Source organism: Phlebotomus papatasi, chromosome 2 (genome assembly GCF_024763615.1).
Source record: "Phlebotomus papatasi isolate M1 chromosome 2, Ppap_2.1, whole genome shotgun sequence".
Lineage (NCBI taxonomy): Eukaryota > Metazoa > Arthropoda > Insecta > Diptera > Psychodidae > Phlebotomus > Phlebotomus papatasi.
This window is the reverse complement of record NC_077223.1, coordinates 6,014,955-6,027,847: the sequence shown is the minus strand read 5'-3', so window position 1 is coordinate 6,027,847 and position 12,893 is coordinate 6,014,955. Positions and strand designations below refer to the sequence as shown.

The 12,893-nt window shown below is 33.7% G+C and overlaps 1 protein-coding gene across 1 annotated transcript in view; it reads right to left on the bottom strand.

The window, feature by feature from the left end:
* The window catches only part of LOC129802254 (pleckstrin homology domain-containing family G member 5), a 94,024-nt gene extending 82,475 nt beyond the window's left edge, over positions 1-11,549 (bottom strand). Inside the window, exons 1-2 of the mRNA XM_055847937.1 lie at positions 8,600-11,549; positions 879-1,404 (exon numbers count right to left, since the gene is read on the bottom strand). Of these exons, the coding sequence (XP_055703912.1) occupies positions 879-1,404; positions 8,600-9,225 (1,152 nt within the window). The 5' untranslated portion in view covers positions 9,226-11,549. The remainder of the gene's footprint in view (positions 1-878; positions 1,405-8,599) is intronic.
* Between the last annotated feature and the right edge of the window lie 1,344 nt (positions 11,550-12,893).

Below are 12,893 nucleotides of genomic sequence, written 5' to 3'. Positions count from 1 at the left end.
TTTTCGAAAGATCTAGACCTTTCTTATCAATTGAATTTCTTATCAATTCTTTCTAATTGGTCAAGTAATCGTAATTGTTTTATTTTCCTCGATTATCATCGTTTTTTTATTTTAAAATAGTTTTTCGCTTTGAGAATGAATTTAATCGGTAATAAACCAGTATTTACCCAAAAAATATGCTAAACGATAATTCACGTAGAGCTCTATCTTGTAAGTTCGACCATTCCACAAAACTGGGACGCTTTGCCATCTCTCTTTTTAAATGGAAGGGATATCAAAATGGGATTTAGCTTTTCAATCTTTTTGTAAGTGCTAAATGATACCGAAAACTATAGTTTAATGTTTGAGAGCTTCTATCCTTGCTTCTGTCTCAAAATATCCAGGTTCTAAAAATGCTACTCGTATCGTGTAAGTGGGATATAATAATGAGCTTATCTAGGGTTAGGGGGAACTGGGGCACCTTTAAATTGGGGCACGTTTGAAATTGGCTTTTTTCTCTTATTTTATAAAATGGAATTCAGCTTTATGTTAATTTAATTTAGCTTCGGAATATGTGGAGCCAAATCATGGAACGGTCCAGTTTCATTTAAAAATAGGAGAAAATAGTTCTATTTTAAAGCTACCTCAGTTCAAAGATGCCCCACCTGCCCCTACATGAAGACTGCCCCTTTTCTTCGGTGTGGGTTCTATCAGTGCAGGTTCTATTAGAATTTCTCTCTTGTGCACTTTTCGCACATTCAGAGAGAAAAAAGTAACAACCTTTACACTCAAGAGAGTACTTCTTCATTATTTTTTCCAAAATTCCAATATTAGAAATAATTCCAATCTACCCCATTTTACCCTAATTCAACCAGAAAATACTTTATTTGTTTACTTACCCATGCATCTTGTGGCTGCAAATCCTGATGAATGAGGATTGGTAGTGATGTGGTGTGATTCAATGTGGTGGGATGACCAATTGGTGTCGTAGGAATGGTTCTTTCACCGGAATCTGGCACTTTTCTTGAATTTTGGACAGTATCCAATTGCAGGTAATCTGTGGGAACAGGTTCAAAGGCATTGCTCCATCGGAAGGATTTTCTATTAACACGACTAAGAGTTTGGAGTTTATCAGTGTCCAAACTCTGCCGATAGAGATTTTTGTCCATGTCAAAATTAGCATCCCATTCATTTTGGAATTTGTACGATACTTTCTTCTCTCGTTTCTTAACCCTCTTTACTACTTCTGGCACTTTTGGCGGGACAGGTGAGTCTACCACTGAGGACGCCTTAACGTCCAATTGACTGAGAACTCTATCAACTTGCTTCTCAATTTGATTAAATTCATCGTAATTGATAAAGCTTAAATCTTCATAACTGACCATATTGTCCATTTGCTGCAGATTCTGAAGCGATGCTGACCATCTAAAAAAAGTAATTTATTGATGAAATTGTACAATGTATACAATCAAATATTTTTTTAATATTCATAATGGTATATTAGTTGGAAAAAAGTCATTTCACAAAGTAATTTATTTCCAAAATGAACTCCCAAAAGAAATAGAATTTTATATATTTATTATTCGCAGAAAATATAATATCATAATGAATCGCCACGGGTGTCCAGTGTCCATATAACCCTTTGACAAAATTATTATTATTTTTTTTAAATTTGTACTGCAAAAGAATTTTGCCAAAGGGGTATTGTTGCTCGAATTCAAAGAGACGGATTATAATCCATCAATTTGAGTATATTTCTACATCTGCATTTCCATTATAGTTAGTTTTTCCATTTTATATAACTTTCCAAACTCACTTTTACATTAAAAGGTTTGTGCTGAAAATTTTCCACAATTTTAATTTTCTTTAACTCTCAAAGGGACAACGGTTATAAATACACTTATTTCCAACTTATCACCGTTCTGGAGCTTAAACGGAAAAAGATATCATCTTCCTGTCTTCGGTGGTCCCCAATAAAAAATACATTATCTCCAGACAGTAGACGTTTTTCCGATCTAACCCCCTTTCAACCCTCCAAAACCATGTTTTTGTTTTTCTCAAAATTAGCCCAAGCTTCTTCAATTATTTTCGGATATGTTTTATAGGTCCAGGCGAACATTTCGTCCAAACTATACGTATTGAAAGCCAATAATGGCATTAAAAATTTCTGCCGCTACTTGGCTTCGAATCCGAGGCTTCACAGTCATACAGACATTATTCTATTCACTGATCTTTTAGTACGGCAAAGAATATAGAGTAACGGCATTATTACACTTGCACATTAAAATTTTAATGTGATTCACATTAATTGTCGCTTGTGAGCGTCCAAATATGTTATTTGTGTCTTTGAGTCACTTAATATATGGGGTTTTTCAATTTATTGATAAAGAAGTGGACTTGGCCTGCAAAAATAATTTTAAATTTACCTAAAGCATAAATATTTTTCACATTAAAAAATTAAAGAAAAAATCGCATTAATTTTTCGCATTAATGCTATAAATCAATTTATATCAAATTTTGCGGGCCAAGGTCTACCTTTTTATCAACAAATAGATCAAATTTTGAATATAAAATGATTCAAACACACAAATTACACATTTGGATACTCATCAGCGACAATTAATGTGAATCATATTAAAATTTTAATGTGCAAGTGTGATAACACAGTAAGGCAAATAATGCAAAAGTACTTTTGAAATGAAGCTTCAAAGTCACGAATATGAACATTTCGCGAAGCATGGGGCGCTTTGCTGTCCCTTTTATAATGGATATTACCTAGAAAAAAGTCAATTACGCACGACTTCCATTAAATGGAAATGGTGCCAAAGAATAAAAATTATAAAATTAATTGAAAAGCCGAGATATTTCAATCATGATAAAATATTACAACTCCTAGAAAAAAATGTATAAAATATATTTTTAAAAATTTAATATTAAAAAATGAAATTTACAATCTTGTTGCCCCCAAATAAGAATACTGTATGTCCAAAAATTCAACTTTTCAGGAGGGATGTTTAAAGTTTTAAAGCTAATAATATTTTTTTATTAATTTCCCTGCAATTGCTAGACTTTTAATTTTTGAAACTATTGTATTGAATACTTAAGGGGTTAAGTGGGTCAGAAAACCGAAAAACATCATGTTTTTTCTACTTTTTTTTAAATATTTATTTATTTATTTAGTAAGTTGCTATTTTCATCTGAAATTTTCTAAAATTTCAGATGAAATTTTTCTTAGCTTCGAAGTTACTAAGGTCAAATGACCGCACGGACGATCGGTAAAGTGTCTAGCCGCCCATATATTCGTGGCGAAACATATTTTAAGAAAATTTGAGAACTGCGAGGAGTGCTGTATCGCGTAAATTTGAGTATTCTGCAAATCTGGGACGCCTTCCCATTTCATGGAAATTTCTCGGATTAAAAAAAAATCAATCATAATTTTCATTAACTCTGGAGAAATATTGTAATTCCATGAAAAAATATTAATAATTCAAAAATTTTAATTTACACAACCCTTTGATCTCGATTAATTGAATTGGATATTGAAATATGAAAAGCCTTGGTTGGTTCAAATAGTGAAACTTATGTCATTTCCAGATTTCAAAGAAATAATATACGATGTGTTTATAATAGGAAAAAAGATTAAAATGAATCCTACAAAAAATTTTCAATAATGAATTTAAATGTCATACTTTTATTATATTGAAAAAAATTAAGAAAATATGTTACTTTTTTTAGTCTTCTTGACCTACGTAACCCCTTAAATGGAGCATAGTAATTTTCTTTAGTATTTTTCTTTTCCTTTTATGTATACCTTGAAAAATTGTTTTGTCAAATTAACAAGGAAAGTTTGTTAAAAGTCTGGTTGTTTGGTCTGGTAATGGACGTATAAACAGCATACAAACATTTCAAGAAATCAAATATTAAAAATTATCTGAAACGCAAAGAAATTTTAACCGTGTAAACAGACGGAATTTCCACGGGAATTCCCACGAGCAAATGGTAAATTTGCTATACAAGCACCCTCTGCAAAAGTGCACGAAACTGCCCGAATGTCTTGAAATATTTTGAATTTCAAATGGAAATTTTCCGTTGGAGGGTGAAATATTCAATTTTCTAAAATGGAAAAAAGCTATCTCGCTCGAGATAGCTTTTTGCTTCCGGAGAATTCCGAAAATTTAATTTGGAGTGTTTTTAAGCAAATAATATATGAAAAAACATGTAAAATCTCCTGTAGTGATCAAAACATTGATTTTAAAAGCAAATTTGAAATCGGATAATAATACTATAATAATTTTGAAAGGATTAGTGTTTCTGGATTAAATTAAATATTCATCAATAACATTTCAGAAGAGGTTTAAATGATTGGAAAGGCAGATTCAAAATTTATCTTTTTCAATAAATCCCATTATTAAAAAATGTAAAGAATAATAATGTAGATAAGGAAATACAAAGAATAGTAAGAACTATCGAAGTTCACTGATGAAAATTATAGCCAGAAACCATAAACTGCCTTTTCGAATATAAAATATTACTTCAATATTTTTTATTGTTTACTTTTTTTGGAAATAAAATTTTAAAATATTTTACAGTCTTCTTGTTTTTTTTTAAACAATTTGTATTCAATTATTATACAATTAACTAATTTTTGTAAACATCTCTGTTCCGAATGAATTGACTGCTTGGTCACCCAGGGATATTTTATACATTTTCTTCCAACACTTTATAAAATTTTAAATTATCAGCACTACAATTAAACGAAAATTAATCAATAGGTCCTATCAGCAAAGATATCCAAAGCCTGTCGTTGATTTATCCACTTTAATTGGGGGTTTTTGACAAGATATTTACGCTATAACAACGTTTCTAATCATTTCTCGAGAAATTTTAAAAGATTATCCATGAAATGTATTAATAGATAATATTACTAATATCTTTGTGGTATAATAAAGCCACTTTAATAAAATAAAGTACGTAAAATATCTTCTAAATACACATTCCGTTATTTATATTCGGAAAAAACAAAATTTGAAATTCAAATCTTCGGAGCATTTTTGTGTTGCGCTTGAAGTCCACCAGAGGCGCATAGAGCGGATGGTAAAAATTTGACAGTTCAATATGGGAATTTCCATCCGGAATTTCCATCCGGAATGGAAAATCTCATGGGAATTCCCGTGGGAATTCCGTCTGTTTACACGGTAAAGGGTAAAAAGTAGAGGAATTTTATACAGTGGGACCCGGAATTATACATTTCGGAATTATGCACTTGACGGACTTATGTACACATAATTATGGTTATTTGCCTACCATTAGGAGCCAGCTTGTGAATAATTTTTGTAATATGCCTTAATGTAGGGGAAAGTGCTCGCCCTTCGAACGTTCATGCCTTCGAATAATGTGAATTTCTTTTGTTTTTTCCAATAAATTATCACGGAATTATCAACAATTGATCATAAACCAACTAATATTTAATAGAAATGTGGAAGTCTCTTAGGAAAACTAAAAGAAAATTCACATTATTCAAAGGCATGAACGTTCGAAGCGAGAGTACTTTCCTCTATACTATTTTTTGACGCGGAAAATTTGACAACACTTTATTCTTATTTATCAGAAAAAAAAATATTTTAATAAAATAATTTTTTTGAATATTTTATATTTTCACAATTTATTAAAGAACTCTATGCAAAAAATACTGTTCAACAATTGAATCGTTTTGTTCTGATTACTTTTACTCCGCGCGGAATTCGTTCTATGATCGACTTATTTAAAAGAAATCTCCTGCGTTTCCGCAAATTTTCAGGATGCATAATACCATTTCGCGCATTTTTTCCGGTCCCGAAATTTGCATAATACCGGGATCCCCTATATATTGCAATCTCTAAATGTTTTGATAAGTAATATGCGATTATGGTTAACTGAAAAACTGATAACTGAAAAAAAACTAACTTAGAAAATGTCTTGAAGTCAATATCTCTTACCGCTTTATGTCTAGCTCAAAGACACACGGACATATAAAATAAATTATCAGTAAAAAATAAAGTAAGCGTAAATTTTGATATTTCAGATCAATTTAGCAGTTTAAAATTTGATAATTGAGCAGTAGGGGGAGACTGGGGCAGTAGTTCACATGGCAGTAGTTAACTAGGCTAAGTGTGCCAAATTCCGGCCAGCTTGCAATTTCGGCCACCTTTTTTGTTCTTCGAATTTCCATGAATTTTTAGATTTTACGTACTCTAGAGATTATACAGTGCAAAAGAATAACAAAAAATGTAGCTTCGACAAACAAGATGATGTGAAAAAGATAGTGGAAGAATTCCCGAAGGGCACGGAGGAACTATGAGAATGAAGGTGGCCGAAATAGGGTACCAAAGCTATGTCTATATTTTTATTCATTTTAAAATGTATTAAAAATGATTTTAGAGTAAATAAAGACGGTAAAATCTTTACAAGGTTCCAAGCAATACTCCTTAAGTAAAAGGAATAAAAAAATCAATTTCTATTAAAGATATTACATTTCAAACTTCAGACTTTGTCATGTGCATGCAACTATGCCGAAATTTGGCACACTTACCCAACTTGAACATAGGTCGACCATTGTTTTAGTAGACAAGGATCCATATAATATCTATAAAATCATTAGAGGTCTCGTATCGTCCTTTAAAGCCTGATATCTAATTTTAAAAACCGTAGTGTTTACAACTACCCCAAGTTTACGACTGCCTCCTACTTTGAATATTAATATTTTTATCATGTTTTGAGAGAATTATCCGAACTCTGAATTGTTTTGACAAGAAATTAGAATCGCTTTGAATTAGGAATTTCAAAGCCTTTCAAGTACACTCAGTCCCATCATTATGCACTTCGGAATTATGCACCTGATGCAATTATGCACATACAATTATGCAAGATTACCTACTTTTGGGAGTAAATTTATAAAATCATTTTAGAAATACGCCTGAAAGTATACTATTTGTAATGCGGGAAATTTGAAGACACTGTGCTTATTTATCTGAATAAAACTTGAATTTCTCTTAATTAATGTAAACTTTTTGAATATTCTATCAATAGGGTGGCGGCATTACTTATGGCCAGTTTATACTTGTGGCCACTTCGCAGATATCTTCAATTTTTCCCCCCAGATTAATTTCGAAGAACCACAAAATTAGGAATATTTGATGTGCTATCATTAAATGAAACTTTTAAACTGATTTACTTTTATATTTAGGTAGAATTTTAATTATTTTGTGGAAATTATTTCACTGATGCGGCAGACGGTCAAAAATACGTCAAGTCGTTAAGAAATTTACTAACGATCTCATAACTTTTAACAACTAAATTTTATATCTTCAATTAAAAATATTTAGTATTATATTTCAAAACTTGTTTTCTTAGTAACTATATTTTCATTTACCACTTGATTTTGATGATTTTTTAAACAAAAAATGTAAAATAAAGACAAGGCCATAAGTTATGACCTATTTGATAAGATTATTAACTTGTGGCCACATTTTGTTGTAAATAACCTAACTTTTTCTCTTATATCCCCCTTAGGACAATGCAAAATACGAAAAAAAAGCCCTATTATTGAACTCAAAGGATGCAAAAAGTATTGAGAATGGAGTGATCACGACAAGTATTCCAGTCATTTCAGCTGTACCCCAATCCCCACACAAACTCTGCATTAAAATATCCGGAAACTCTCCGGGAGAAACATTTGATCACGGATACTTTCATAGTGCCCAAAAGAGAACAAACAGGAGGATATTCTGATGTGGATTCTTCATGCAACCAAACATGGCTTTTCTATCACGAAAGACAGATTGGATTACTGGTCACTGTGCGCAGAATCAATGTTAGTAGTCTGCCACTATTATGAGTAAAATTTTTGAAAAACTATGAAACTATGAAAAATAATAAAAACCTATGAAAGTATTTAAAATGCTTTTCTTTACTTTTCTAATAAAATAATTTTATTACTAAGTTTGTTTTATATCATTTGAAATTGTGGCTATAAGTTATTTCACGAATGGCCATAAGTTCGTAAAAGAGGCCACAAGTTATGAATTTTACATGGTTGGGAAAACCACATATTTTCCCGGGTTTCAGGGATTTTCCTAGGAAATTCATTTGAATATATCGCTAGAAACTACATGAAAGAAATTACTCTTAAAATTTTGCTTTAATTGGTCAAAAAGATCAACAGCTATAGGCAAATAATGTCCTTAATGTGGCCATAAGTGATGCTTGCACCCTATAGTGAAGAACTGAGGCCAGTTGCTAATGCATTTCTTTTAAACAGTTCAATCGTTGAATCTTTATGTTCTGACTACTTTTACTCCGCGCGGAATTCGTTCTACGCCGATTTATTCCGAAGAAATCTCCTGAGGGTATGCAAATTTTCTCGATGTATAATGTCATTTTGCGCGTTTTTTCGGGTTTGAAAATGTGGATAATCCCGGGACTGAGTGTAAAACCATTCTTCACCCTGAGAATTCACAAATAGGCCCTCAATAATATCCGAAATGCCCTGAAATAAACCCCTATTGAAAGATCAGATACAGAAGACAGAGTTCGTTTAAAAGGAAAGTTTAACGTAAAGTTTTAAAAATAAAAAAGGAATTACCTGTTGTTTAGTCCTTGTCTCCGTTTATCAGAAGTGATGCTAAAGGTTCTCTTAAGTCGTCCCAAAAAACTACTACCCAGAGACTCTCTTGAACCACTGAATTTTGACCCCATGCCTTGAGAGGATGCCTCGTCAACACATGGTAGGCCCAGAATTTCTGCATCCTCTTCGCGATTCCTATGCTCACTTTCTTCCGTGAGTTGTTCAAGTGGCGTTGGCATACTTCTGCGCTGCTTCCTCAGGGATATTGTTCCCAGAGTTCTGCTGCGTCTTAGAAAAGTCGGTGGTTCTGGGACTTTGTCGTGACTCTCGATACTCTCCCCGGAGCTGGTTTTGTTGATGCCATCGCGACTACCGGCTAGAGTGTTATACAGCTTTGAGAGACCGCGAGAAATGAAACTGTTTGATCGCTCGAGCTTTTTCCCTTCGGGAATAGGCTGTTCCTTTGGGACTGGGATGGGTGTTGGTGGGATCACTTCGGTAATACTGTTCTTCTTGCTGATCTTGGCATTGGATTTATTCTTGCGCCCCGGAGGTTTTTTCTTCTCATTTGCCCCATTATCTGTGGTACTTGATGATTTAGCACCCTTTTTATTTCCCGCTTTTCCTCCTTTTGATTTGTTCATTGCTATTTTTTCTCACTTCTAAAGGTACACGGATAGTTAGGCAAACACTTTAAGCACCACACAAACTTCACTTGTGAACTTGCTGCGGAGCGATAAAAAACTTATCACTGGCAGGGTTTGAGTAAGTTAAATTGATACACGTAGTGTTTGTTGTCAGATTAAAAATATTACATCAACACAAATTGAGACTTGAGGAAAACACAATAAGAATCTGTGGAACATTGTTCTGGTCAGGGGGAAAAAACGACTTCAACTTTAAGTCTCTGTTACACTAAAGACAGAGAGTTTCTGGGTGTTTATTATCTTTCACGGAGAAACACTACCGCCCGAAATATTCTCTCAAACACACAGACTTCTTCCAGAGGTGTTATCAGAGGTTTTTTTTTTTTTTGTTGATAAATGAGCATGATTCTCTCTAATATTTTTTTCCCACCTGCGAACGTGTGCAAAGAGACAAACACTGAGACAATTTCAACAGGTGAACACCGGAAGATTCACATTCTCTTTGTCACTTTCTTCCATCCACCTTCAATTTCTGTTATTTCACTGTGAGGTACTCTTTTTTATTAATATTAGCCGCATTACGTAAGTGTCTGGAGATGAAATCACCAACTTCCACTCCACTCTCAAAATGACTAACTGCACCACATTCTTCCAGCTCAATCAAACAGTATCTCACCAGAAATAAAAACACATTCCACCCAGTCACATGGGCTAAAACTTCTTTTGCTGGAATATCTCACGCAAAAAAAAATATTACTTAATATCTCTGTATTTGTAAAATAAAATTTACCAGAGATAAATAAATGAAAAAGATCGAGGATGAGCCACGTTAATTTCACTGCGAATGACACCTTATGCCATACTAATTAACAGGTAAATCACACACACTCAAGCCGCTCGTCTCTTCGATGATTTTTTTTCGAAATAAATAAATAAATAAATAAATGGTAAATACAGCTGAACCTTCAACAAAGGCACACAATATTTATGAAATAAGCCTCTACTATCGCGAGAAATTCCGTGGAAATAAGGTATCGCGCACAATTATCGTGAGTTTACAAATTATACTTTTGGAGCACCAGGAAAATTCTACATACACAAAAAAAACAATCATGTGTTTACCCCAGAAATGTGCCAATTAGTCAACGAACAAAATACCTCGGAAGTTCTTCACCTAACGCATATTAATGTTTGGCATTGATACAAATTGTGTAGATGCATTTTGATATTGCTTCACCTCGTACGCGGATGAAGCTTACAGTTCTGCGCGATACTTCTTATCACAGTGAAATACAAATTAAAAACAGTAACCTTAATATTACAGTCGAGTCTCTCAAATCTGAATCTCTCAAATTCGAACGCCGTTTGGATTCAAAATGTCAATTGTGAGGTTATGTTAGAAAGTTCGTATTCTTGGTGAATGAAAATCATATTTATGTGCTTCTTCCTGAATGTTTACATACATTATGGTCGTGTAAAATGAAAAGGAAGTATGTTACCACTAAAACTTGCGAGAAAGTACGGAAATTTGATTCAAAGTACAATTTAATCTCACACAAATTTCGTTAGTTTTGAAAAAATCGTTCGAATTTGGGAGGTGAGAAATGCCAAAAATACCCCCCGAGCTTTCGAATTTAGGAGACTCTACTGTATATAAAATGTTGGCTTTGTAAATTTCACACTCGAAAGTACGATAGTAAAATAATTTTTCAATTTTTTCATTAGTTCACATTTAAATATAAGTTATTGATTTTTTTTTAAAAGAAAAATGTGGTAAAGAGTCCGAATCTTTGGGAGCTGCTCGATGAACTTTCGAGAAGGAACTCTATTATTGGTCAAACTCCACAGAGAGAGCAATATACATAATTATTCGATTTTAAGTTATTAATATTTTTTGAACCACTTAAGAGGTAGTATTTTGGTAGAATTTTGGAAATCTGAAGTTTTTGGTTTTTTGGCGTCACACTGTCTGCACCTCATTTTACCCAACCCTCCCCTTTCCCTCTAAAAACTTTTAGGGATTATACAGATCCGACATTTCATCTTCATACGAAAATGTCGTTAAATTAACTAGGAAGCGTATTAGGTGAGATTCTTAACAATCTCACCTACTATAATCCTAACAAAATTTCATGACGTCCGATCGAGCTCAAACTTGGCCAAAATGTGTTTCGCCACTTCCTGATTCCGAATATATATGTGGCTAATTTACGTTTCCGACCGGCCGGCCTCTCTTTGGAGCTTAATAGCTCCTAAACTAAAAGAGATATCGACTTGCGGTTTTCGGCAAAGGTTATATATCGGGTGAAAATTGCAACATGGTGCATTGACCCCCACCCCCCACCCCTCCTTCCGCCATCTTGAAGACCACCCTTTTTTGTTTTCTCATTAGCTCCGCCCCTATGCCATCGATCGGGCTCAAATTTTAGTATGTTATAGCTGGGCCTCAAGGCTTTCTATCAATACCAAACTTAAGGTCCCCTGACCCCCCTGACCCCAGCTATAAGGGGTCAAATTTCGAACATTGACCGGCCTCTATCTCCGGTTCTAATTAACATAGCGACCTAAATTTTACCTTTTTGGTTTCGTCGCGATGAGCACTTTCAGATGGAAGTTCAAAAATTCACCACAGGTGGCGCTGCGATAGTGTCAAAATTCATCGGAATTCAAACTAATTTTTCGCAAAAACGGCATTGTGTAAGTTAATTAAATTTTAGTATGTTGTAGTCCAGTCTAGGACGTTTCCAAAATGGTGCAAATGTGCGCTGTGGTTTCAATAGAACCGGAGATATGAGGGGTCAAAATTCACGAAATTCAAAAAATCATATCTCCGGTTCTACGTGACCGATTTTGATGAGTGAGGGCTTTAACGAAAGATCTCACCAAATGCTACAACTTTCCAGAACATTTGAACTTCGTGGGAACAACACCAGGGGCGCCACAGTCGGAAAACCAATTTCAATATCACATAACCTCAATTATATCGACTGTCGCTGAACCGATTTTGATGATTACTTCGACATAATTGTAGAGGACATTTGTCTCTATATTTCGTCCATACATCATTTTTCGATCAGATAATGCGATCTGTCCGATTTTGTCGTTTAAGTGTGAAAAAATTGATTTTTCCCATAATAACGCTTTGAAACCATCTCAGATGCCAATTTGACTGCCTCTACTCCACCAAGACACTTAAAATAGGATTTTAAATGGAAAGTCTCACAAAATACAACAATTCTTTGATATAGTTGAAGTTCATCAAATGAACACTTGGGGCGATCTGGTCGAAAAAACGAGTTCAGAAACAAACAACCTCGATTATCTCGGTTTCTGAGTAATCTATGAGATCATGTTCTATGGCAAAATTATAGAAAACATCTTGGTCTACATTTCAGCCATATATTACTTTTTTGTTACTCCATCCAAATCCTTGATATTTTGGTTTAAATTCAAAATTTGTATAATTTCACGAATTTGATACAAGATAACTGAATGGCATTCCCCAACTCCAGCTCTAAATCGAATTTGCATACATTACGAGTTAGCTCACATTAAGAATCTCACCTACATAAGCCGGTTAGGATTATCTGTCCCTTTCTCAACCGAATGGTATCATGTTTTAGCTTTTTAGAAAGATCTTGAAATTTCTCATTCTTCAAGAAAAA